At 36.3% G+C, this 27,911-nt stretch overlaps 1 protein-coding gene across 5 annotated transcripts in view; it reads left to right on the plus strand.

Moving 5' to 3' along the window:
• Nucleotides 1-27,911, plus strand: part of MAP3K2 (mitogen-activated protein kinase kinase kinase 2) — a 57,022-nt gene that overhangs the window by 176 nt on the left and 28,935 nt on the right. For 3 of the 5 annotated variants that reach the window (XM_026078026.1, XM_026078022.1, XM_026078024.1), the window contains exons 2-5: nt 19,195-19,264; nt 21,110-21,228; nt 23,696-23,736; nt 26,225-26,324. In XM_026078026.1, coding sequence (XP_025933811.1) covers nt 19,261-19,264; nt 21,110-21,228; nt 23,696-23,736; nt 26,225-26,324 — 264 coding nt within the window. In that variant the 5' untranslated portion in view covers nt 19,195-19,260. Of the gene's footprint in view, nt 1-16,896; nt 16,991-19,194; nt 19,265-21,109; nt 21,229-23,695; nt 23,737-26,224; nt 26,325-27,911 lie in introns of those variants that run through there. The other 2 variants (XM_026078023.1, XM_026078025.1) reach the window with 2 other exon arrangements.

Consider the following 27,911-nt stretch of genomic DNA (forward strand, 5'->3'; position numbering starts at 1 on the left):
CCCGCCGTGGGGAGGCCTCCGGGAGGCGGCTTCGGCGCCCGGGAGGTGCCCGGCGGGCTGGCGCAGGCCGCACCGAGGAGCGGGACCGGCGTCCCCGCCCGCGCAGGTGGAGGGACCGGCTACCGCTCCGAGGTGTGTGGGGGTGGACGCATTAGAGGTATTTACGCTACAGCTGCCGGATCTGAAGGGTTTTACGATCTCTATAAATACTTATACGTGACCGTAAGTGTCCCTGTAATTGCGCGCTGATACTGTGGCTCTTTTCCTTAAATCGCTCTGCAGCGAGAGCGGTGCTGTGAATTGGGTATGTGGGTCAGGTGCTGCGAGATGTTTTTGCTGGGGGGAAAGTGAGCATTAGGTTCTTTTTCCCTTCCTGCTTGTGAGGTGGCTGCAGTACCCACGCGAGTCTTCTCTGGCTTCCTCTCTTTCCTCCTTAATATGGTTTTAATGGTTCACTGTGGAATTATTCAAGATGAATACATTAAATAAGCTGAGTACTTCTAAGCGGTGTTGTATCATTGAAGTATTCCTTGAAAGGATGGTGAGAGATAATGGAAGCCTGCCTTGAAAGAAGAGGGATTTTTATTGCATGCAGAAAACGTTTCTGAACTACGAGATTTCTTTCTTTAAACGATGCAGCATGTTGCAAATTGCAAGAGGCCTTCCAAAATGTGTTCTGTGTATGTGGCAAAGGCTTAGTATTTGTAGAATGAACGTCTACATGCTTGTCTTGCAAAACATCCTGGAGTCCCTTGTGGCGTAGCGCTTATTAGCAGAATACCCTAGAAAGTGTGCTTTCTCTTTCTTACAGGATTCCCTTATGGATAGTTTTAAGGCAAAAAGGAGTGATGAGTTAGTATTTATGCTACATTGCAAAACTGAAAAGAATTTTCTTGTAATTTTTTTTCCTGCTCTGTGACTAAATTCTTCATTGCCATTTAAAAACAACAGAAATACTGTATGAAAAACTTTAATGTATTATTGGTATTTGATGATGTTGCTTATGGTGGCTTTTTAAATACCTCTTTTTTCCAAAATACAGTTACATTCATAAAAGGGAGCTTCTTATAATTTTTACAATTTGTGTTATGTCATAGTTGCTATTGAAATGTATTGAACCTGGTTAATTCAGCTAATGATGCTGTATGTAATTCATTTAACTTTTTCAAAGGGTTTATTGTGTTTTGATAAAGCAAAATAGTAAACTAATATTTGTCAAACTGACTCTGCTGGAGAAAATCTGTGTGCAGTTTGTCTCGATAAACTCGGTGTCAGTGGTTTACATGGCACTAATGGAAGACTGTGGTGAAGAAAACACGTTTTTGAATAGCTTGTGTCAGCCTGCTGAGATTTCTAAACTGTCAGAGGAGATTTTTTCTAAGGTAGCTGTTACAGTTGAGAACCTTGAGAGCTTATATAGTATGTGTGAATAGGTAGATGTCTGGGACAGGTAGAGAGAAATATGTAAAGTTTTCCAACCTGTAGCATAACAGGAGTGTTGTTTTGTTGTATGATGTTTAATACCCTGGCAGGGGAGATCATACATAAACATATTTTTTCCACTTTATGTTGATAAACCTCTAGATACTTCATGGTAAAAGTAAATAACCTTTCACATTTGGTCATAGCATTATCACTGGTTCTTTTCTATGAGTCTCAGGAAAGCTGGAAAAGGTGTAGACTTAAAGAATTTAAAGCTGATTGAGGTTAGATACAAAAGCCTGTTTTGTTTTATTGTAAGGATACAGTTTTCTTCTGGAGAAGGCAAGCAAATTAGTCATGTTATGAATCTAATTCATATATGTAATCTTGGTTCTGTATCTTTTTCTTATTTTTTCCTCAATTATTGTTGGTATTTAGGTATAAATTAGATTTTAAAAACCTTTGTCATTATTAGTAAAGGTTTATAGAGAACTTCTTGAAAAAGCTTTATGTATTAGCAATGTAAGTTTCAGTTGTTAATTCTTTTTCATCTATATTATCTTCGCTGGAGGCTGACTTCTTATGTTAGCAAACTAAGTCAAAAGTAATGAATAACATGTAATCTATTGTTGTGACAGATTGTTCGGTGGTTTTCTAACTGAACAGTCTTTGGACTGAGAGTAACATCTACTTGAAAAATGCATCACGAGAGTGATAATGGAGTGATTTCTTCCATTAATTCCCCTTCTCCCACCAAACATGCAGCTAAAGGTATTCTGATCTGTCAAGATATACATAGTATGTGTGGAGTAAAGACCAGACTCTGTTACAACTTTTTTTCAGATCTTTGCAATTAATACTATCCTCTTTATGTAGACTAGTATTTGGAGAAAAATTAATAATGGCAATTGATGCAGCTGATCAGTGTAATTAATTACATTGTTACCTTTTGTAGAACTTGTTTTCATATGCATGATGAGCTAATGTAAATATGTATATAGACTAGTGACTCTGCCTGGATTTATCTAGTTAGCCAGTAGTTGTTTGCTGTCCTGAAAGTTTAATTTCTAAATTTTAACTTTTAATATTCTGAAAGAAGAACCCACAGAATTTTACAAAAAAATCTTGGTGGATTATACTGACAACACTAATTTCTCTGTGGGAAAGGAGAAATCTCTCTCTCTCTTTTTTTTTTAAGTGATAAACATTGCTGAATTTTCAGTTTTAAGATTCTGGTGTTTTGTAGTGTTACAGAATAGGTCAAAGTAGGTCATGTATGTTATAATTGCATATAACCTGCAACATAGCATTGCTATACATCATATAATTGGGCAGTGGGAACAGCATTCAGAATGCAGTGTGCCAGTTGTGATTCTCACTTCTGGGTCTTAGCATGAGATCTTGACTTAGTAATATATTAATAAGGGCAGATGTAACTTATGGCTGTATGTTAACCCAGTTTCTTCATTAAGCATGCATTTTTCTGCATTTTTTTTTCTGCATTGTTTTTAATATATTCATCTTAAATATATATTTTTGAGAAGTTGCAGAAGTTCTGGTAAGACTGAATGAGGGAAAGATAGAGTTCTCTGTTCGGATATTGCAGTGACTTCCATCTGTGGGAATCACTGGTCTAGAGATGCTTGACCCACAGATACACATATGGCATAGTTTAGAGCCTAACTTAATGAGGTTGTTTGAAGTTGGACTTACTTGAACAAGGACAAAGCAGGGCTATTTGCAGAGTGCTTTTAAAACTGAGGATAAGGAATTGTTAGTGTAGGGAGGCTTGTGGAGTTGTGCCTTTTTCCTGTCCATTTGCAATGTCTTTTGTACCTTCTGTGTATCAAATCATTGCATATTTTTTAAATTATACTGGCAAGCAGTAACTTAGTTCTTCATAAGAGCAAATTCTTTTTACTTAGGCTAATCTTCAGCTACACAGATTTTTTTTCTTTGCTCACTTGTTTTTCATTCTGCATTTCCTTTTGATCATTTGTCCACCTCTGTGGATTATCTGTAGTAGTAAAAGATGCTGTTTTTGTGTTCCTGAAGAGAAATGTTTTTTGGTAAGTACAGTGACAGTTTGACAACAGCAATGCTTTCAGTAATAAAATTCAGATGTTTCAGGTGTTGATGTTTGCAAAGGCAGTACTTCTGAAGTACAAGTGTGATAACACTGATAAATAGTTTTTATTTGGATAATGAAGAAATCGTAGATATGCAAGAAGGGAGATGATTTCAAGAAGTTACTCCCTACTCTGAGGCAGAAGCAAATATACTGAAATTATATCTGACAGATGTTTGTCTGATCTGTTCTTAAAAACCTCTGAAAAGACTAATACCACACCTCCTCACTGAACTATTTATAGCTGGTGCATAACTATCATTATAGTTAGGAGGCTTTTCTTAATATTTAACTTATGTCTCTCTCTTGCTGCTAGTTAAGCCAATTACTTCTTGTCCCGCCATTATTACTCATGCAGGATAATGATTTCTGTACTGTTTATACCAACTGTTTGCATATGTGCAGGCTGTTCCTCTGTCTCCTTTTATTTCAGCCTTCTCTTTACTAAACTGTACAAACAGGCCTTTTCTTCTCAGGTCATGTTTTCTCAGGTTTTTTTCTTTGGGCATTAACTCCCACTCGACTCTTAATTTGTCTGCATCTCTTTCAAAGATCCCCTGCCAAAATCTTACTGCAACAGAATAAGTTACAGTAGAAATAACATATGACAGCGCTATTAAAATGTCATTCAGGGTGGGGGGGGAGTTGTGTGGGGTGTTTTTGTTTTTGTTTTTTTTGTGAAAACGTCAGATTCTTGGCTATACAACTTAAAATACAGTGTGTCCCATATCCTCTTCTTTAGTGTTTGTTAAACCAGTTATCTCTTTCTTCCTCTTTCTGCATTGAGTTATCTTTCTGAATCACAGAACTTAATCCTGATCTCAGATTAGCTGCCTTCTTTTAGGTGTTTCTTGACTCTACAGGATCAGTGTTTGATAACTTATTCTGTAGCAGAGTATGCAGCTTCTGCCCTTCCCCATATCTTTCCCAGCACATGCAATCCCTGTGACTTTTAGATGCAAGTCTGCTCTGCAGTAGGAAACCATCATTGGTAGCAAGCTCTTGTAGGGTTGGTTGCAGCTTCTATTGGAAAAAACATGTCTTTAGCAGTTATATATGTTATATCTTTGAAGTAAGTTGTATTGGCAAAATAACTTCTGTCAGTGTAACTGTATCTGAACAAGCCTTTTGCCATTTTGAAATGTCATTAGAGTATCACTAGCCCAATGACATAGTAGAAAAAATTTTTATCCTGTAGGCTTGCTTTATTGGAAGATATGCAGAGTCAGCTACCAAACAGATGTGATCAACATGTCCTCTGGCTTTACTCCATTTTGTCTGACTTTTTACATAAAAAATTTTTTATCTATAACCTTAGAGGATGGATCACAGATGGGACATATTGTTAGATTCTTTTAGCAGTGCTGCCTTCACAAAAAAACAAAACAGACACCAAGAATGATCATTAAAGAAAGCCTTTAGTTTGTTGCAGGAAGAAATATTGAAGCACTCAGTGTTGATTACCTCTTATCTGGGCTCAAAATGATTTTACGATAGATTTAGATGAGCGAGTCCTACAAATGCCAACAACTTTGAGTGTTGTCAAAACTATGGCAGTGAGAACTATAGTCTTACCTTTGAGCAAAGATTTGAACACTGAAAAACATCTGGATCAGGCAGTTTTTCAGATAAAAAAAGAACTAAATTATTTGACAACCAGAGTAATCAAACTTCTGCAAGATCTAAAGAAAATAAGACATTTTCTATTGAGAATGTGAGAATTGCCACCCTAAATGTTTATTGGTAAAGGGTGTCTTACTACTGAAACATGGCTGATAAAGTTCAACCTGTATTCAGTTGTTATTTTGTCACACTATGTGCACTTCTAACAGTGCCACAGTTATTGCACCTCCAGCATGAGGACTTTGATGAAACAAGAATATAATTGGAATCGTAAAACCCCAAACCTTCAAGCACTGATTTGTTTTTTTGTGTGATGGTTTGATGAGAAATGGATGGATATAAAGAAATAGTTTGTAAACAGTTTCTTCTGCCGCTGGTACAGTAAGTGCAGTAACTTCTGGCGGGGATAAGGTGGATAGTGTAATGAATGACATTTTAATTTGCTGCAGCAAGTTTCATTAGAAAATATCTGTTAAGGCTCTGTGTCTGTGATATTGGCGCTGTCATGAATACCAAATGAGGCTTTCAAATGTGAATTTAAATGTTATTGGTGAAGTGGCTGACAAGTCTTAGGTAAAATCTTAATCCATAATGAATTCAGACAAAAGATATTCCAGTATTCTGCTTCCAAGAGTAATAAGCATGAAAGGATGCTTAGGGAAGAGTAAGAAAAAACAGGGCAAGCATATATAATAATTTCCTGGAATATTCAATCTCTAGCTATTTTCAGCACAGGGCTGTTCTAAGTCTGATGTGGTTTCTGTGTAGTTAGTAACCTTTGGATTTCTTTTCCACAAACTTGTCCAGTCCTTTTTTGCACCCAGCTACATCTCTAGCCTCCAAATATCCTTTGACAAGAAATTCTACATATGTGCTACTTGTAAGGTTAAAATATGCTTTTTTTTTTTTTTTTTGYTTKTTTCAAACATGGGTTCTACTGATTTCTTCTGGTGCCACAATTTTTTTGTAGGAGAGGAGAGCAAACTACATCTACCCACTCTGTTCCTTATGCGATTTTTATAGACCATTATCATTTCCCTCTCCCCCCCATTCCCATTCACCCCAGCACTTTTGAAGCTGAACAGTCCTAACTGGCCTATTTCTTCCCCACTGGAGAACCTGTTCTGTATCTCTGATCATACATTTTGCTGTTCTCTGAAACTATTCCAATTTTACTGAAGGCTCCAGCACAGCTAGTGATATTCAAGATATGGGCATGACGATCTCTGTTTTGTACTCAGTTTCTTTCTTAATAGTTCCTAACACTGGCTTGCTTTTATGACCATCAGTGAGTTGACATTTTCATGGGACTATCTGTAGTCCTAGAATTTCATTCCTGAGTTGTAGTAATCGGTGCAAAGCCCATTGTTTTCTATGTAAAGTTAGGGTTGCTTCCCTCCCCCAACTTGCATCACTTTTTCACCGGCATTGGCTATCACCTGCTTTATTGCTCAGTCATCTACACTGATAAGGTCCAGCTTGGCTTCTTCAGTTGTCCCTTTCCTTGCTATCTTGAAAAACATAGTATTGATGCAAACCATATTGTCAGCAAACTTTTCGCCTTACTCCTGTTTCCTGGATAATTTGGAATATGCTGAAAAGCTCAGGTTCTTGCTGAACCCCACTGGTATCCACCTTCCATTGTGGGAGCACCAATTAGGCCTATCCTCTATTTTCTATACTTAAGCCAATTTACTCATGCATTTAAGCCAATTTATTCATAGTCTTTTCTCTAATGCTGTGACTGCAAAAAGCCTTTGGTGAGGCTTTTTCGGCTTTGGAAATCCAAGCAGTAGACTTTTTTTTTTTTTCTTTTCCCCCATTCAGAATGTATGAAGAGATTTGAAAGCGAGGAGCTCTTTTTGCCCCAGCCATATCTACTCTTCCCTACTGTATCATAATCATCCATATGTCCATTAATTCTAATTTATTTGCTACAGATCAGGCTTATTGCTCTGTGGTTCTCTGGAATCTCTTTTAAAAAACCCTTGGATTGCACATGCCATCTTTATGTCTTCAGGCATCAATGTGACTTTAGTGAGAGGTTATACACTGCTATTTGTAACTCAGCTGTTTTCATCCTTCAGTTCTGTTAAAACTTTTTAGGCAAATGTCATTTAGATCTGATGATTTTTTGTTGTTTTTCTACTGTTCCTTTCTTTTCTTTTTTTTTTTTTTTTTGATGACCCCATCTACATTTGCTTCATTCTCAAGAAATTATTTGTCACTAGATTTGCTCTCTGTAGAGGAATCTTCCAAATTTCTGTTGCAAAGAATACTGATGCAGAGAATTCATTTAGCTTAGCTGCAATAGCCTTACATCCTGCAATGGTAAAGGAGGAGGACAGAAAATGCCCATTGCAGAAGTACCTGTGTATACCACTGTATGACCTGGCTTCTTTTCTCTAACACTGCCTTGTATCAGATGCTTAGCGGTTCCGTTTCATGGTAGTCTTAAGCCAGTCCGAATCCATGTGTTGGCTGAAGGGATGGTTCCAGCTTGAATTCTTGCACCCTTCTTTGTGTTGGTATTAGTGCTGTGGAAGTGTCAGATCAGGGAGGTGAGCTGGCTGATAGCAAACTCTCTTAAAATACATAAGAATAACTTTCCAGGTGGATCATCTGTTTGCTGTTGATTTCCTGCTCACCAGTGAGGGTCAGCTGGAAAGAAGCAGTTAGCAGATAGATATTAACACTAGCTGTAGAAATGGAGAGGGAGTTCTTTTTTCTGGCTTACTCCCCCCAGATGGTGGTCTTTCAACCCATCATGGTCACAGAGCTGAAAGATGAGCTGAAAAAGACAGAACTAAACTAATTACTGGAGTTTAAGGATGCACTTTCTTCTGTATGCTGTCAGAAGTGAAGCCTGGCTGATAAGTAGCATAACTGCTCTCATACTTAAGTTGAAGTGCTCTAATTGTTTACAATACTCAGTGGGCGCTGGAAGCCAGCTTTTCCTGTCGTGTTACTTTAATGGTTTTTGCTTAAAGAATGATGTTCATAGATTATAAGCAGATTGTGATAAGTTTACTTTTTTCAGAGAATGGGTACTCTTCTAAAATTCATTTGGTTGTTACTGGTTTCAGCAGAGTCTTCCATTTTTAGAGTAGTGAAGATTTCAGGAATCACTAATACCTGGTAAGAATAAGTAGGCTTACTCTGTACAGTTAATTCTTTGGCTTAACTGGTGATCTTGAATTCTCTTGTACCAAGGAGATATATGCCCTGTTTTTGTAAGGCACATATGTGAATAGTCTGTGACACTTGACAGTCTTACCTCTTGTAGCACTTTCAGTAGGGGACATGCAGCTGCATTTTTGTAATGGTTTTTGTGACATCTTTAGCCCTTTTTCAGAAATACTTTGACTCTTCAGTCATAAGTGAATGAAAACTGACATTGTTGCCATTCATCAGAGTTTCAGCAGAAGACCTCCAAATGGCAGCAGCAGGTACTGAGAGCCAAGAGCAGCACTGAGATTTTAGAAAAAGAAACAGCAGCACCAAAATCTGATTGTAACAGTCACTGTAGTACATGTCTCATTGACATGTATTGAATTCATTGACATGAACTGTAAGGATTAAAATTTTATGTACCTGTTTTCTTTGAGAAGCCTTTTATGGTTTGTTCAGTTCATTTAAGACTGTAAATTAGGAAAAAAGTTACAAACGCTGCAAGTATTTTGTTCTGTGTATTTGTGAGCATTATAATGTTATCTTAATATATTGAATAAGATTTAAACATTTTTGTGATGTAAATAGCATTAATCATTTTATGTAGCATATAGCTTAGTTAATGAGAAGGAATTTGTTCTTAATGCTGTGCTGCTCTGAGACTTTCCAGCCAGCGTGGTGGTGATGAATTTCCAAGACGCCAGAATGATTTGGAGGCAGTCATTCAGTCATTTGTAGCCCACTGAACTGTGTCCGTTGCTTTTTAGGATACTGTGCGAGAGAAGCTGGTCTCAGGTACAAGTAGAGCTAAACACAGTGAACAGGAATATGAGCAGAATCAATTTCTAACTAGTCTCTTCCATTGAAAAATTGGCAATGTTTTGCAAAGTATCAGTGTGGCCTCTGAATGTCCACAAGTTTCAGCTATAGCAGCCCTTCTTCAAATTAAAGCTGTTATGTTTGTTTCATAGTATTTTTTTCTTAAAATGGTGAACAGACCTCAACAAAACATGACTTCCTTAGGCAGGTAAAAGTTTTGATGTTTCAGCAAAGTCATTCTACAGGAAGATCAAGAAATTAGTTGTCGAAGGGGGTGCTTGGATTGCTGATAAAGCAATAATATTGTACAGCTATAAGAAATGGAGAAGGGAAGTAGATGATTTTCATTTTGAGACCAGTTACAGTCTTACCTTCTTGTTGTACTTGAGTGGGCTTATGAAAGGGTAGTCTATAGAGGCTCCTGATGCAGTTTGGAAAGCAGAGGTTGATTCAAAGCAGGAACTGAAATTGAAGTGTCCGGAAACTCTAAATATGCTTATCTCTCCCTATCAACTGTAAAGGAAGTGTAGGGAGATTAGCCTTCCTAGACTGCAGTTACTCTTTGTGAATACTGCTGTAACTATTAAGATATTTATCTCAAAAGCATAATTTTGCTATAAGCTCATCTTGAACTAAATTATCTACTACTTTGTGTTTTTATGAGAACATTCATTAAAAATTGTGTCTGCGTTCTCAAACCTTCCAGGGCTTTCTAACTTTTTGGAGTCAATATCATTGTTCTTTAGGCTGATATATGTTGTATGAATGTGTCAAATTACAGCTTATAGAACAGTTGGCATTAAAGATTTAATCTAAGTAGCATGAGGTTTTACTTTTCTCATTGGGCCTGCTGGATCTTACAGTTGATTCTGAAGTTTGTCTCTCAAAGCACTTTGAGAGATGGACTGCATATATGGTACTAAACCTGATGGTGTTGCTTTTTAAACTTATAGCCTTCCTGCAACTGGGAGGCTGCAGGCTGCCTGCACCATCCATAATTAGGAGTTGTATTTTATGCAAGTCTTTTTTTTTTTTTTTCTTTTTTTGAAAATTGAACTCCAGGAGGAATAAATCTAGTAACTGCTCAGAAAATAAACTCCAAATCATGTCTACTGCTACTGCTGAGCATGTCTTGTGTGCTGAATTAGACATAAATTCACTCTTTTTAGGCTGGAAAAGAAAGATTTTAAGTCTTCAATTTCAAAAATTTAAGCTCTGTACGTTGTAGAGATCTGACACCTCTACAGTGTCAAAAAAGGTTTTAAATTCTTCGGCCATCCCATGCTTGCTGTCTGAAATTTTTCTGATATTCCCCTCTGAATAGTGAATCTATAGGTTGTGTAGAGAAGCAAGATGGCATCATCTGTGGTGCATTTCTATACACACAAGGATTGCATTAACCTTCTTTGCTGTTGTATTGCGCTTAGATGACTATGCATTTAGATGAGTATGCTTTATGATTTAATAACTCTTCTGAATTGTCACTTGCTACGACTGTCCGGTCTTGTAGCTGCAGCTTTGCAGTTTCCTGAATGATTGCAATTATGTGTTTGTATGCAAAAGCATTATTAAATAGTGATATAAAACTATTTTAAATGCAAAAATGAATAACATTAAATGAAAAAAAAATTCCCAGTAAGATGTTAAAAGGTATTTAAATTATTTAATTGTACTTAGACGCATTTTATTGGACTGTGACTGCTATAAACAGTTGATTTGGATCATTTTCTTGAGCCGTAATTTGCCTTTCTCATTGTTTTGTGCCTGTCTTACCATTGGCAGTCTGTAGGAGGTTGTAGTAGGAACCATGCTTGTCAATTTTTTTTGCTAAATAGGAATATGGATCTCAAAATATCATATTTTAATCCATCAAATGAATTTTCTATTAGTTAATTAAGCCTTTTAAGTGAATAATTAAAACGTTGTATAATATTTAATCAAATGCATTGGCAAATCTAAGTATGCTAATTGCTGTAGTTATTTTTGTTAACTAATCTGTAATCCTTTCAAGAAGACATACTTTGCTTGGCAGTAATAACTGTCCTGGACATTAATGGATGTACTGTATTTTTGATTGTAATTCCATGATAAAAGCCAAATTAATTATTGTATTAGTTTACCCACAGTTGATGTTGAGGCAAATAATCTATGGCTCTGGGGCCTTTCCTTTTATCCTTCTCAGTTAGTTATACAACATTTGCAGTCCACTGAATCTTCCAGATTTCCAAATATTTTGAAATTAGGCACTTATAAGTGCCTAATTAATTAATTTCAAATATTTGATCTGAAATACTTTATCATATACTGCCCCGTATCCTTTTGTTGTTGTGGATGGTGAAATTTCTATTCCAGTAACATTGTGCTGTGATTTGGATACATCTTCTTTATTTTTAAAAACTAGAACAGAAAATGGATGCTTACTGTTTCTTCCAGTTCTGTGTCACCATTGCAGCTTCATCATCTAAATTCAGTCAAATCAGATACCTGTATCTGATTACAAGTTTCTGTTTGTTTCTAATATTCTATTAAAAAAAAAGAAAGTGTTGACTTTGAGTGATTTGGGTGCTATTTTCGGAAGCCCATTGTGCTGATACCGATTTAAAAGTTGGTTCGGGATATTACGTGTTTAAGTTGCTTGTCTCTGTGCAACAGGTTAAAATGGCTTGGGGTTTTGAATAAACTGATGACAAGACCCAATGAGAAATTTGGGGTAAAGTTTAGAAGTGTGCTGACCAAGCTACGGGGAGAATCGGAACAAGACTTAAAATATTTTGAAAAACAAAATCAAGTTGTGCAGAAAATAAACCCTGAATATAAACATGATTCTCTTTCTGCAAAGGGGCATTTGATGTGTTTTAGGTTCCTTGTTTTGTCGAACAGTCATTGTAGTGGCCAGATGCTTTAGCTTGGCTGTTCAGGTCCAAATTGCGAATGGTGGCATCTCTGGAAAAGCAGGCAGTGAGAAGCAAAAATAAAGGGCAATGCAGCTTCTGTTTGATGCTCTCCGAGTCAAGGACAGCTTGTCAGTCCTGAATTGTTGCCCTGGACCAGCGAGTTGGTTGTGAGAGCTGCTAGTCTACACTGTCTCCTTTCCACGGTCTGAGGCATGGTCTGGCAGGCCTGGCTGGGAAGGACTGGCAAAACGGCAGAACCCAGCGCAGGGGAACTGGATGGACCCACTCAGTTTATCCTGTGCACTGCAGCTAATCTCAGGATCTGGGGAAATCAGAGGGGCAAGAAGATGCTTCAGAATAAAAAGGGCCGCGTGACAGAAGAAGAAATAGAGAGGAGGATATTACGGCTCTGTGGCTCGTGCCCTTCCCAGTGTGCTGTGGACAGGCAGGCATCCCTCCCTGCTGGCTTTCAAAGCTAAAGGCTCCTTGAGGTGAGCTAAGGAAGGTTGGAGTCCCTAGGGTGAAGGGAAGGCCTCAACAGCTTTTTCTTGTTTTCTAAGATTTTTATCTGGTCGTTCCCCTCCAATAGCTTTCCATTTTAAAAGATCCCATAAGAGTGTGACAGGAGGAACATTTCCATTATTGTCTTCCCTAGTTAAGCTCTAGTTTGTAATGTTCCAGATTTGACCTGTTAAGTCCTGTACTTTTTTAGTTTAGTAAATATGCCCTTAATTAATGTCATTGGCTTTTGATTTGGATTGATTTAATCTTTCTCTCCCTTTTGTGCTTGCCCTGTGAACACCTTTTCTCGTGGATTACTGGAATATTTAAAGATCTGAGTTTTTCTAAAACAGAACTCACATCTGGCATGTTATTGTTCAGTTATCAGACCTTTCTTTTACCTGCTTAGATACTTTATTCATTACTGTTTTTTGCTTCTCTTTTTTTCTGTCCTTCATGATTTTCTGTTTTGCTGCTGCTTTCACATTCTCTGAAATTGCTTTTGCATTCTTTGGCTTTTTGTTCAAGGTACRTGTTATATCTATATAAAATGCTTTCCTTCCCCCTCTTTTCTGTGGGGTTGTCGTCTTTTAGGTATTCACTTGTATCTTAGAACAATTCTGAATTTTCTTTTACACCTCCCGCACTGTTTGTTGTTATCAGTTATGCCAGCAGTTGTTTTGAGCTATGAAAAATTTTACTTCAGAAGTTCAGATTTAGGTATTATTGCTTGCTGTCTTGTTTTGTTTAGTTAGGGTGTTTGGGTCGTGGTCAATAGAGCTTAAACAAACTAATCTTATTTTTGTTCAAATACTAATTCTTGTCTGTCAAGATGAAGTCCCGTTTCTTCATGTTGGAGGTAGGATTTAGTGTTAAGCAATTATCCTCTATTATTCTTAGGAAACTTTAAAGTCTTGTCACTGGCCTTTTAAACTTGTATTGTTGAGATAACTCAATTGTTCTTGATATATATATTAAGGATGAGTATTTTGAAAAAAGAAATATTTCTGTATGTCACTTTAGATGATCTATAACAGATGATTCCTTGAATATATGCTATTTTTAGTTTTGTTAGAATTTCGGTCCATACACTTGAGTTGAATGTATCAAGGCAGTTCATGGGGAGTGGTTTAGGTAGAGTTTTTGTCTTGGGCAAAGGGGTAAACCAGATCAGTGTTTCCTGACCTGAGGTCCTTGGTACTGGTACTTGGTAACTGGTGCTATGTAGGCTGTTGGCATGTGGTTATCCAACTTTACAGAAAAGAAAAAAATTCAGCTACCTGCCCTGCCCCCTCATGCAAAAAAAAAAATCCCCAAATCCTTGAACATATTTCTCTACACACAGATAAGGAAACAAATGTGTTAAAAAAAATATTGAGCATTAAAAATTCACCCTTTTTAAAATTTGATTTGAAATAAAAAAGCTGTGCAGTGCTGCACAACAGGTTTGGGGGTTATTTTGGCTAAAGGTTAAGTAGGAGTATTTGACTCGGTGATCACTTGAGGTTCTTTCAGCCTTGCCTCCTGTGATTTACGGGAGGTTGTGCGAGCCTGAGCATCTGATCCTTTAGAAGTAGTATTTTTGAGATGAAAAGCATTTTGTCTGGCTCATTCTCCTCCCCAGGAAGCAAGTTGTAACAATCTTATTTCATATTCTGAATATCCATTTCTACAGTTAATAAAAATAGCTGTAAACCCCCACTGTTCATGTTTACCTGGCTCTTTATACTGTGTGTTTGTGTATAGATGAGCATGTGTCTGAATAGCAGTACTAGCAAAGTTTGATTTCTTGTCATGTTGGTTTAATTGGCTTATGCCTAATACTATATAATTTCCAATTAAACCTTTACCTGGGTTTGGAATAATTATTGCATGTTTTTCTTGTTGCATTCATACTGCATTATTTTACTTTGATGTGAGAGCAGGGAATTACGATTCTGTATCCTCTGGCTGATATATTTTAGTGAAAATTTGTAGGGAATTAATATCCTTGAGATCCTTGGTCCTCTGTTGAAATAGGTTAGTGGACTGCAGTATTGTAAGGCATCTTTCTGTGCAGTTAAGGGTAATAGCATAAATCTGGTTTCCTTATGAAATCGGGCTAAGACATTGCTTGTGTTTCTTTGTCTTTTTGCTTGTTTTTAACATACAAGACACCATGAAAACTGGCTTATGTTCTTGTGTGCTTAGATACCACCTCTGCTGCTTTCATGATTTATTTAGGGCTCTTCTGGTTACTGTTGCTAATTTGACTCTCTGAAATTTGCACTTCTGTTACGAAGCTGGATGTTGTAGGAACCATTTCATTTCTCCAGGTGAGATATTGCCGTATCCCATAGAAGTAAACCCACCCTTTCTAGCCCACTGAATTAACTGTTCAGCTCTTGGAGCATCTGCTTGCTTTCTTCCCTCACTGCGTAAGGCTAAAGGGTCTTAATGTTTTTTTTTCGTAACCTTCAGGGTTTTTTTGCGTGTGAACAAGTCACGAGAGACTATGTGGTATATCTGCCCATGTTTGTGCGCTCTTATCTCTCAGTAAATGAGGTAGCTTAAACCTGTTGCATTTATTATAGGGAAAGTACATGTGTATGGACAATTAGCACAGAGTTTGAACAGCTGGGTTACTGTCCAGACTTATTTGTCTACCAGCTTTGTTTCATTTGCTGTGAGAAAGTGAAAAATGATTTCCAAGAATCACCTGGATATTTTCTTCCTTCAGCAGCTTTCCCAGATCCTGAAAGACTTCCAGGCCCTGTGGAAGGTGGCTGACAGGAAGTGAATCATGAATATGAATCAGCATCTCCCCACCCTTATCCCCAAAATGCTGTTGCTAGGGTGTTCTTCTTTGTTTGCCACTCTTATCACATCAGCACCTTTTTGAAATTCACTCGCTGTCATCCTTTCTTTAATTGCATTCAAATTCAGGCTGCTTGTGTCTGTCTTCAAGACCTTGACAGAATTTTATTTTACTTCTTTTATCTGCTCCTGTTGTATTTTGCTGCCTCTGCTTCTCCTAGATTGAGTTCTTTTTTTCTTTTTTTTCCCCCCTTTTTCGCTTCCTTTTTATCCTGGATTGTAATCCACTCTGGGGTGTGTGTTAATACTGTCTATCCCTGGATTAGGGTTTTTTTTTTTTTCCTGTTGAATGTATCTTTTGAAATACATTGATTTTCGTCAGTGGGTTTTTTTTTTCCAGTCGGTCTCCCCCTCATCCATTCCTATAATAAACAGTTAAAAACAGAACTGATTTCTCAATTCATAAAGATGAAGCCTTCATAGAGTTGATGTGTCGCCTACTTAATTTAAATTTTTGATATTGATTTATTTTTAAGGCGAAATTAAATACTAACAAAAAGATTGATATGTTTAGTTTGTGATTGATTGTACTTCATCCTGGAAGAGAAAGAATTTTGGTTAAAAGAAATAATGAGGTGCAAAGTTCATAAATTATTCAGAGAAATACAATTTTTTTGAATTCCTTAAAAGAAGAAAATCAGAAGGTGTTTGGAAGGGAAAAGAAGTGAGTGCTCACTCATTTGCTTGTGTGCTTCTAATGAAAGATGCCACAGACTAATATTAAAGAATGAATTCTTGTAACTGGAGGAACTTGTGCTTCCTAAGATGTTTCTTCTTTTTTTGCTTGCACTATTTAAGCCCTGTAGCTCAAATAAGTTGAACTTCCAAATTTGGTTATCTCAGCCAGGTTGAGGAAGATATCTGGCGTATTTTTATTTGGAGATATAACTTGTTCTTGTTTTTTAAAGTGTGACGGAGGAGTAGAAATGTGTCATAGAATTTTTATATTTCTTTTGACTGCTTACAAAAAAATACTACAGAAGTACTCCGTCCAAAGTCATGGAACACGTTTTTATGTTTAATGTATTAGAGAACTAATTAGACATTTATGAAAATGACACTAGCTCCTATTTTAAGACAGTCAGATCAAATATAAAATTAGAAAATGTTTTGTGAGTACTTTAACTAGTGAATGATTCTGTGGAAGTTTCTCCCAATACCACTACTGGTACGGACACCACATAGCATGTAAAATAATTGAATATACATTCCATTTTGCTTTTTTATGCTTCAGGATATAACAAAGCAAAGAATAAGGTGTGAGGGAAAAGTTAATTATATTATTTAAGGCTCTAAAGGTAGAGCCAACTAGTTAGGCAAACCAGATCTCCTGGCATCTTGTGAGATCAACAACGAAAGATTTTGTCTTTATTTTGAATGACATTGGCTATCATCGTTTGGCAAATAAATGAAAATCCAGGCCCTCGTCTTCCTCTCTGAAGATCAGTACAAGCCTGTTTCTTTTGTATCCTCACAGTTCTCCAATGCTGTTTTGGAGCAACAGAAGCTTGAATAGATTTTCTGTCTCCTGCTGGGGACAGGTGGTGGCATCAAGAGGCTGCAGCCAGTGTTAGCAGTAAGTTTTTAAACTGAACAGATTTCTKATTGCAGAGCGAGACTAGAGGGGCTTCGGTGTCTATCGTGAGAGCCTGGTCTCTTCTTGGTTACTATAGAGCTTGAGACGAGCAGTAGTGGTTGAACTCGAATGTTGCGTAGGTAAAGGTCAGGCAGTATCCAGGGGAAAACTTTATATGGCTCTAAAGTGCAATTTTCTTTCTGAAAAACATGAGCTTTGCAAGTCCTGCCATGAGTACTGGCAGCTTTCTAATTCCACGGGTGAAATGAAATCTGTTAAAAAGGCTGTTTTCAGGGAATGCATATGTAAAAGGCGTGATTCCAGAGACTCAACTTGGAAGAGCTATCTGCTTAAGTGAAATTACTTTCATGTGCAGAAATACAAACAGGTTTTCTGCACTGAATATTAAATACACTAGTCCATTTAAAAATTAAAGCCAAAACAAATGCAAAAATACTGTATAGGAGAATGGTAGATGGATAAAACCGTAAGATGTATCACTCTGGGAATTCCTGATTTTTCTTAAAACTACTTAATAGTTAAGAATGCTGTTCTATTGGAGAAATTACAGAATGTTTCTGCTTTGCTGTGGAAGGGATCTTTCTAGTGTGTTAGATTTTTATAAAGTAGCTATAATAATCAGATCAAGGGTCCACCTGCCCTTCATTATGAGAAAAATTCCTGCCCTGTTTTTGCTACCTCTTAAGTAGTTACTAATCCATGAAACATCCTGCCTTTATCCAGTGCAATTCAGTTTCTTTCAGAGACTGTTAGAGACATTTTTTCCAAAAGGCTTTTAATGTTGAAGAGTATCAAACTGTAAGTTGTGTCCTTGTACTCGGTACCCCCTTTGAAAATTGTAATTTGTCGTCAGCTAGAAAATTGATAGAATATTCAAGCAAGGAATTCTAGTGACTGGCTGGTGCTGAAGGTGGGCTCTCAGCCGGGCACTCCCACCCACTGCCCTGTGCTGGCTCTACGGCTCATTTGACACTCTGGTAAGGAACTAGACCAAGAGAAAATTTAATGCTAAGGAGAAGGGCAAAAAAGTGAGTTGTGTTCTGTTGGTTTAGCTCCTTGAATGGCCTTGCAGGGAAATGCATCCGTTTTACCCAAGAGGGGCAGAACTTCTAGCTTTGAGTCAGAAGAACGGATGATCCTGTGCAGCCAGGAAAAGGGCGGAAAGACTGGGCTCTCCCTGGTTGGTGGCAGTGGGCAGTTAGTGGCTTACCTGTGTAACAAAATAGGGAAGTCTTCTTCTATGTTCTTGTGTTATTAATCTGAATTCTTCTTGTGGTAGCCTGTCTTGCAAAGAAATCTCCATGTCTGCTTGGGGATATGTCTTTAGGTTTCTGCTGTTAAGCTCCATAGTAATATCCTATAGAAAGGTGATTTTAATTGGTTTTTAATTAGTGTTGTTTTTCAGTTGACTGGTGTTGAAGATACCCTGATAGACTGGGTTTCTTCATAACTGTGCCCCTTATATTTCTGCTTTTCTGGGAAACTTGTATGTAACTATGCTAATAAATTATAGTGTACATGTTAAAAATTGATTTAGCTTAATTCCTGCTGAGGCTTTTTTCCCCGGGGTGCTGGAACAGTTTTGTAATGTTTTTTTTGTGGTGAAAACTGCTAGAAATTGACCATTTCTCATTTGTATCMACAGCAAATGTTGAAGCCTCTAGATTTAGGTGGTGTTTCCCTAGTTTCTCATATATATTGTTCTGAACACAGAACTTTTAAATCCTAGACAAAGGAACCTGTGAAAATATAATTGCTTTTTAAATACCTGGAATAGTGCATATCCTGGGTAATAGAGCAATATGGCTAATAAAGCTACTAAGCATGATTTTGGGGGTGTAGATGGAGGCTAAAGTCAGCTTAAGTCTACCAGAACATTTACTTCAGGCTTTGTGTCTTCCGAAAGTGTGTGTGTGTATATTTTTATATATATATATATATATATATATATATATATATATAAAAGTATATATGTGTGTGTGTGTATGTTGCACTGAGCCCAGAGAGACTTTGGGGACAATATCTGTTTTTTTTCCACATGTCATATCTGCGTATGCAATCTTATCTGTAGTTTATCTGATATGTACAGTATCAGATAAACTGCCTGTTGACAGTGAAGAGTTGACTGCCTTACATCATTCTGACAGCTTCAATAATTGTGTAATTTTGGTTTTGTGTTTTAGGATATAAAATAATGGTAACAGGGCAACCATTTCCCTGAAGTTCAGGTTTTCAGGCTCACTGCCGTTATGGGTGAGTTTTGTGCACATATCATATATAAAAATTTAATTCTGTTGCATTTCATTCCTAGTGAAGCACAAAAACATTTATGTAGTTCCTTTTTTTATACATCCTTAGGAAATGTGTACTCTGGCTGTGTAACTCAATGTAATGTCTACATGAAAAGCAGTGTGCAGCTGCTTTGTTAATATGCAAAATACTTCTGGTTTTCCCACTGGAGTATAACACTGTTCCCTAGGTATTTCCTAGTATGGAAAATTGAAATTCACAGTTAATATTGTGGGTATTAGGGTACTGAGCAATACTTACTATGATTGGAATTATAATGACCATTAAACCCCCCCCCCCAAATTTGTATATTAAAGAGCATTACTATATTGCCCTGTCATTGCTGTGCAAAAAACTGGAACTGTCTAGATGCTCTGACTGTACTTCTCTAAATCTGTAGCATGTTTCTTTAAATTTTATCTCAAGTTTTGGAATTGTACCTGCTTTTTAATGAGTTGAACATGTCAGTCTTGACTTCACTTACTGGTGCTCACTCTCAAAAAAAAGTTATGAAGTAAGTTTTGCTACAATACTTTGGTTGCCTTTAACAAGTGTGCTGCTAGTGAACGTTGGGGACTATACCTCCTCCAACCAGCTGCTAAAAAACCCAGTGTTCTTCTCACTGAGCACTAGAATACAATAAAATAAGTGAGCCTTTTCAACTGTGGCAAGTTTTGAAGTGTGTTTTATTGTGGGAAAGAAGTAACTCGGCTGCAAGAACGCTGTCAGTCTTCTAGTAAAACTTGCCTTTAGCAGTTTACATATCCTGGTAGAGTTATGAATTATGACAGCATGACTGATGATCAAAGTTATTTTCAGGCCAGCTTTCTGATCTGTTAGCAGTCTATTAAATTAGCAGACCGAATCCCACAAACTGTATTTCCTGATTTGATAAATATATTTGCTTATATTTGAATGGAGTGTGAAGGAATTCTCTCATCCTCACTGAGTACCTGGAGTGTTTGCTTGCTAATAATTATGCTGAGTTCTTCTCAGGTTCATGTTTGAGAAACACTGATCTTTGTAAGTCAGAGGATTTAGTTATTCTTCTACAATCCTATTAATTATCAAGTAGCATGAAGACATGCACTTAACAGCTTCGTAGATAAATTGTTACCCCGTGTTCTAGATATGTGTTGAATATAGTACTGCTGTTGTGACAAGGAATTAATACAAAGTAAGAGTGCCAAATAAATTCTGTTTACAGTGATGGCCATTCTGACTTTTGAGTACTTAAGTGCTGTACTGTTTAAGGAGTGGAGCTGCTCCTCTAAGAGTTGCTGTGATGATGCTTCCTGTGTACATGACGCTGGCTGTTTAGGACAGAACAGAAATGATACTCAAAGTCTTTGCTTTTTTCCCTTATGTTATGAACTAAGGAGAAAAAAAAAGTATTATTGCTACTTTGGATCTCATCATTTTTCCTGCATATTGTTTGGACTTTATTTGAAACGGAGTACATAAAGCTTTTTTTTTTTTTCCTTCTACATAATACAGCCTGCAGTTCTGTAGAGTTGAGGAAAAGTTGTCAATCTTTGTTATGACCTCATTTTTTTAAACTTACCTTTTAAGTATATTTGCTGTTTAAGTTGTTTATTTCCATAGGCCCTGCTTATGATAGCATATTTGATTGCAGCATGGCAGTAATTTTTTTTTAAATTGGCAGTTATGTTTTGAAGTCTAATATTGACTTTTAGATTTTAGAGTGATGACTACTTAATAGTAAAACAATACAATAATTACTTTAAGTGTAGCAGTCATTTAAAGTTGTCTTTTTTCTTTCTTTTTTCCCCTCCATTTTCTGAGCAGATGAGCAGCAAGCTTTGAATTCAATCATGCAGGATTTGGCTGTGCTTCATAAGGCCAGTCGTCCTGTATTGCCCCAGCAAGAATCAGGAAAACCAAAGTCATCGTCACCTAAAAAACAGGTAATCTTTTAATATTCTTACTAACCTATTGAACACTGTATGTCCTGCTGTGCCTTCTGTAATTATTCTTCTTACCAGACCAGTGAGCATACCAAAATGAGTTATTACACTCTCCCACATGTGCTGCCATTTTCTTTGTTCATGTTCTTAAATTAGCAGCAAAGTGAAACAGTGGAATTTCAGGACAGATCATAGTGTATGATTAACTGACTCTAATCCTGATAAAATACTCCTATGATCTTTAATTTTACATGTATGTAGAATTTTTTTTTAATTGATTGGTACTAGATTCTATATTAAAATACCAAGGTGTGCTAGCATCTTTCATTTGAAATGCTTCTTTAGAATAAATTTTATAGCTATATTAGATTGGTATATATATTAGGTTGTCAACTATGTCATATTATTTTCTGCTGCTGTGCTGATATCCTTTAATTAAAATTCCTTCACTGCGTCTTTGGGGTACATGGAGAAGGTCTTGTTTGTTTTTTCTTTGTTTGTTCGTATATTAGAAATTTGAGTTCTCTTCAGCTGTGATTTTATTTATTTATTTATTCCTGTAGATACTAAAGACAGCTGGAAGAGTAGTGAACACTTGCACTGATGGAGTTGAACTATGATAAGGAGAGTTTAGGAGAGGAGGGGAGCATGGATTTTTAGCCAGGTTGTTACAATAGCCTTATTGAGTTCATATATGTCTATTCCATTGGACCCTTAATTGACAGTCTAATATTACATGAAACTTGAGTTTGTACAGTCTGTTTTTAACCTGTTAAGTAACAAATCATTCAAATATATTTAGCTCTTAAACAATCAAAAACTTATTGCTAAGTTGTATCTTGTTCATCTATGGTTTAAAAGCAGAAGAGTTCAGTATATTCAGTAACCAAATGGTGCTTTACTAGCATCACAGAATTCAGTTCTGAATTGCGACTTTAGGCATGGAAGTAATGTGCGTATATTATCCAGAATGATTTGCATATAGTAAGTGCTTAGAAAGTTGGAACAAAATCAATTGAACCGTTCCTGAGTTTTAAAGTGGTAGTGGTGAGGGGCATATACATGTTTGTCATTCTGTTTAGATTTGTGAACTTTCTGTATAAATCAAGTACTTCCATTGGAAGATATAGCAGTTCATTATTTGGACATAATCTGTGGAGTTAAATGCCTTTTTCTTTTTTTTTGATAATAATTGATAATGCAATTTGAATTTTAAAATTACAATTTTGCCAAACAGTTTTATTTCCATGGAACTGCAAATGCTTACAGGAATCTTGATTATTGGGAAATTAATTGCACGAATGCTGCTTTAGTTTACATCTGTGGGCTTTTATGGAGGTGCTTATGAAATGAGGTATGTTTCTTGAGAAGCCTCTCACGTTTAACTCCAAAGTGTGATCTAAATCCTATTCTGACTAGGAAAGAAGTGCATGCTGTGCTTTTTCCTGTTCACTTTCCTTTTAATAAAGCGACAAGGAGGCAACCAACAGTAATCTAGTAGATGTCACAGATTTTGTTTCAAAGTATCATTACATTTTGAAGGCAGACATGTCCTATGTCAAGAAATGTGCAAATAGTCTTAAATTCAGCAGCTATTATTTTAGCCTGTTATGTTTGTGTATTACTACTCATTTATGTTGCTGTCTTGCAAAAATTGGGAACATACAAGTGAAACCATTCAGTAAGTAGTACCCAATATCTTGTCTCAGGAATGTTGGCTGGAGGGAACTACTGTATGAATATTTTAAAACATGTGCTTGAAAAAGATCCTTTCCTTGTATCTCAAAAAACATTTAACCTCTCTTCAGTTCATTTTCTAAATATAAATGATGATTAAAAAACATACGGTCAGGAAAAAAGCTCCTATGTACATAGGGAATGCACCTATATTGTTCAGCTCCTAAAGTAAAAAGATTGGGTAGCGAACTAATGAAAAATATTAAAACTGCATGATTTAAGCTTAAAAGAATGAGAATAATTGTCTTCTGTTCCTGTGAAGTGAGATGTTTTGCTTATGCCGATGGTGTTACAGGGCACACAAAGGGGTGGTGGTGAACGGGTTATTTTAAAACATTCAATTTAACTATTTTTTTTGTTATTTCTCATAGCACTCAAGCGAGTGCCTATTCAAGATACAGGATTCTTTGGTAATCAATTTCATGCTGAATTTGAAATGAATCTGTTAAAATATACTGATTGTAACTAGTGTGTTTACTTACAGAAGCATTCATTGTGCTTCAAAATCTTTTTTTTTTTAATTTATTTTTTACACATTTAAGCTTCTATCTGATACCTCAGCAGAAATAGTTTGCCAAAATGTTTGGTATATCAGGAAAGGGATACTAAATTAATATGAACTGCCTAAAGATTATACTTATGGCCTAGGATTATTGAATGGAATTTCATGGCTTTGGTTAGAAGAGGTGGTAACAAACTAATAGTGGTTTCTATGTCTGTCTTGTTACAGAATGATGTTAGAGTCAAATTTGAACATCGAGGTGAAAAAAGGTAAGGTGGGAATACAGAAACAGTCTTCTCTTAATTATTTATAGATTTTTGTTGAGTTCTTGATCATAAAGTTTCAAATAAACTGTTCAAAATGTGGTTCAGATACTTGAGTGTGTTTGGTTTGAGTTTAATTTGGCAGAATTTAAGCAGAATTCAGCTGTTCAAAATGTGGGCTTTAAGTGTACATAATTCAGAAGTATCTTAACTTAGCCATGCCTCACGTGTCTCTCTTACTTTACCCTTCAGATAGATGTTTGTAGCCTAGAACAATCACTTAGATCACAAGCATAGACCTTAAAAATGAGTAGAACAGTAAATAAGATTTTTTTTCACTGCATTATTGCACGTAAGTGCATGGTAATATATTGTTATTATAACACTGGAGTAAGAAACCTAAGTCTTTAAACTCAATGGTGAATTATGCTTTGGAGGAACCAATCTGAGAACTGTAATGGAAAATCTATTAGAATTTGTAGCAAGATTCTTCTCATAGGTATTTTCTGAATAATCAGTTCAAATTTATTTTCATTTTGTGCATGAGAGGTGGACGTTGCATGTGCTTGAAGTGTACTAACATATCTGTATATATCTCTGCTCTGATGGCTGCTCAAAACTTTTCACCTTTACTTTCAATTCCATGCAGAGCTGGTTTGCAGACAGCTCATTTTGTCCATTTGCCTCTTTCTGAAAACATAAATCTTCATCTTGCCTACTGAGAAATGATTATGAATTAAAGTCTTTGAAAATACTTAATTAAAAGGGAAGTAACATCCTGATCATGTTATTTGTCAATTGAGATGGTAAACCCTTTAATCAAGAATTGCTTCACAATGAAACTTGTACTTCTCGTTGCAGTGCTTAAGGATGTGCAATAGATCAGTGTGCATTCGTGGTAGCTGCAATATGTGGCCTCTCTTTAGGGGAGCTGGAAAGGAGCAGCAAGTTCACTAGCTATTAACGTTCTTCAGCATCTTTCTGTCACTCTTCTGAACATCACATGTAACTGCATTATTAATGGTTGAGTGTTATAAATAATATGGAATAAATGAGTCTTTACAAAAGCTTTTAAACTTGAGGACTTCTCTACCTAGAGATTTATTGTGAAATAAGCAGAAGTATGAATTTAAAACAGAGAACTATTGTTCGCTCACTCTGAGTCTGCACTAGAAGAATATTTTTGAAGTATATCTTAATTCATTTTCACAGTGGGCTAAGCTAAACAATCCAGTATGAATACAAGCATGAAGTAAGTGCATTAAATAGCTATTATTGGATGCTGATAAGCCTAACTCTGTTTTGTATTGTCCAAAGTAACTTGAATCTTCTTGCCCAGGGATACTGGGCAGACCAGGCACATTGCTCAGCATGAGCTCTAATACTTTTGTTGCCTAAGCATGTAGATCTAAAGATAAAATAATGAAATGGTGCAAGAAAAAATAAGTTATGCAATTGCTTTCTCACTAATTTTTAAAAAAGGGAAGTGGAAAAGAGAAGTGATGCTGGAGTTGCTTTCAGTAGTGAACGTGGCACTCTGTACCAAGGAACGTGCACTCCAGTGGGCAAAGTTCCAGACCTGCTAAACAAATAGTTAACTACAGCGAAAACTGATATATTTTTTTTAATAATTGGAAGTGAATTAGCTTCCAGCCTCATTTCGATGAGAAAGTATTGTTCCCTAAGCAGTGTACTGATTAAAACACCGATAAAAGGGACAGTTAGCCTTTGCTAATTTTTCTGCTTCACAGAATTTGACTGTTGTTTCTTCCCTGAATGTGTGAATTGAATCTGCCTCACTAGCTTAGTAACTCTTTAACTTTTTTGTTTTAATGATGTTCTTTCTCAAATAATAGAATTGTTTCCTGTAGTGAGAAGTCAGTTATAGGCATTCCGGATCATTTGACTTGGAGAGACATTCAGTCAACAGAAAATCTGAGTCGTTGATCTACAGTTGCATCATTTTTATGGGAACATATTTAAAGAACCACAGTCAGTGTTGATGGACTCAGAAGTTTAACTGTGTAATTTATTGTAAAGATGATAGTATTTAGTTACCTTCTTCAGATATGAAGGTCTTCTGGACATGCAAAAAATGAGGACTGTAGGAGTAATTCCTTTCTGCTGCTTGTGCTTGTCAGCCTGTGGTACTCCAAAGTTTTACTTTAGTTTTCTGAAATAGAAAGTCTTAGAAGTTTCTAAGAATTTACCTGCAGAATGGAGGCATGCAAAGCATTAACTTGAGAAAGAAGCCAGAATGCAAGCAAGTAAAATACTCATAATGAGATTTGATTTTATGCTTGACCATCCTTTTTAATTCTTTCACTGCTTTTCTCTTTTTTAATGACTGAAAATACAGAGGACAGTGAATAGAGCAGAGACTCTTCTTTGTTTTTAGTAATAAATTTAATTCTGAAAATATTCATAAGTAATGAGTTACCAACTTTTCTTAAGTAATGGACAAAAATTCTCTACAACTTGTATTCTCTTTCAGGATCCTGCAGTTTTCCAGACCTGTCAAGCTAGAAGATCTTGCAGCTAAAGCTAAAGTTGCTTTTGGACAGACTATGGATTTGCATTACAGCAATAATGAGGTAATATTCTGTATTTTCTAAATTCTCAATGTCTTTTATTTTGATTATTTCAGGATAGGTATCTGCTCTCATTAGCAGTGTGGACCAGTTCTGTCATGAAACTTAATTCTGTCATGAAAGCCCATATTTCTAATGTGTGTGCCCTCAAATATATGTTTGTCTAAATAAATACGGACAGGAGATGTATGGAGTGTTTTATGGGGAGAGTCATATGTTAATGGATCAAGTCTCAGACTTCATTGGGAGTGAATAAATTCTCTTCCTGCTTTGCCATGGTCTTATTGCATGGCTTTGGGAAAGTCTTTCACTCTTTGAGCTTTGTCTTGTTTGTAAATTGGAAATAACATTTCTCTCTTGTACATTGATTTTTTTAAAAAGATTAATGTTACTAGGAAACTACAAAAATACTGTTTTGTAACATTACATTGGAGAACTAGACTCAACTATTCCTCTTAAAGTGTCTGGCTGGCAAAGATTTCTTGGCATCAAACCAGTTATGTCTGATCAAGATTACTTCCAGCTTTTCTTTTGAAGTATAGATGGGATTGTTAATAGAAAATGTGTTTAGGGATGTGGGATCAATTCTTAGGAGTTCATTCTGGTTTTGGCCTTGAGTCAGCAAAATGCTTGAAGGATTATTTGGACACTTAGGCGCAGTGTAATTACTTCACTTAATCTGTATCTCTGCTGAAGAAGATTCCTGTAATTGCTGTTTGTTGGTTACTAACTACCTTACCAGGCACTTCTGTGAAACCGATCCTCAAGATGCAGAATTCTTACAGAAGGCTTTTGGAGATTAGGAAGGTCAGAGGAAACAGGCATTTATGATGCTTAGCCTCAGCTCCTTTCCCTAATAGCTATTTAGGCATTTGAGCAGGTTTTCTGCTTGTCATCTTTTGCTCCAGTTGGAAAATCATTCCATCACATTTTGGAAGTGTGCTGGTGATAACCTGCTATTAACATTAAAACTGCAGCATAAATGAAGAGTATGCTCATTTCATAGTTACCAAGACCTTCCTCTCTTCTTCCCATCTGTTTGTTTCTAGCCATAAGGAAGATTTTGGGGGTAAATGTGGTCTACACAGTACCTGTTGTGATTACTTGACTGGTCCCTAAAATTCTCTATATGATTTGTTTTCTTTTTGCCTAAAAAGTACTGTACTTCATCTGTTGTTGTATCGGAGTTTCATTGAGACTATCTGTTTATGGATAGAATAGATTTTTAAAAATCCATATTATGCTGTTCCTTTTATTACAAACATAAGTTGTAATTTACACTAATCATTGTAGAACTCGGATCTCAAGTGCATTTTAACTGCATGTAATTACCCGTTCTAAAGAAACACGTATGCCTAAAGAAACATGTAGACCAAGTTAATTTTAATTAATTAGAGCCAAGTTAGTTCTAGTAAGGACTGTATTTGTTCCATGTGGTTCACATCATGCTTGATACCTTTCCTTAACAAATTCTGTTATTCAGTGGAGAAATTATGTAAATGATATTACTTCAAACAAATATAGTTGTAATATTTATTGTGAGATAGAAAAATGTGCTTTATGCTCTAGGAGATAGGACTTATTTTTATT

The sequence above is a fragment of the Apteryx rowi genome, unplaced genomic scaffold (assembly GCF_003343035.1).
Source record: "Apteryx rowi isolate R43461 unplaced genomic scaffold, aptRow1 scaffold_47, whole genome shotgun sequence".
Taxonomy (NCBI): domain Eukaryota; kingdom Metazoa; phylum Chordata; class Aves; order Apterygiformes; family Apterygidae; genus Apteryx; species Apteryx rowi.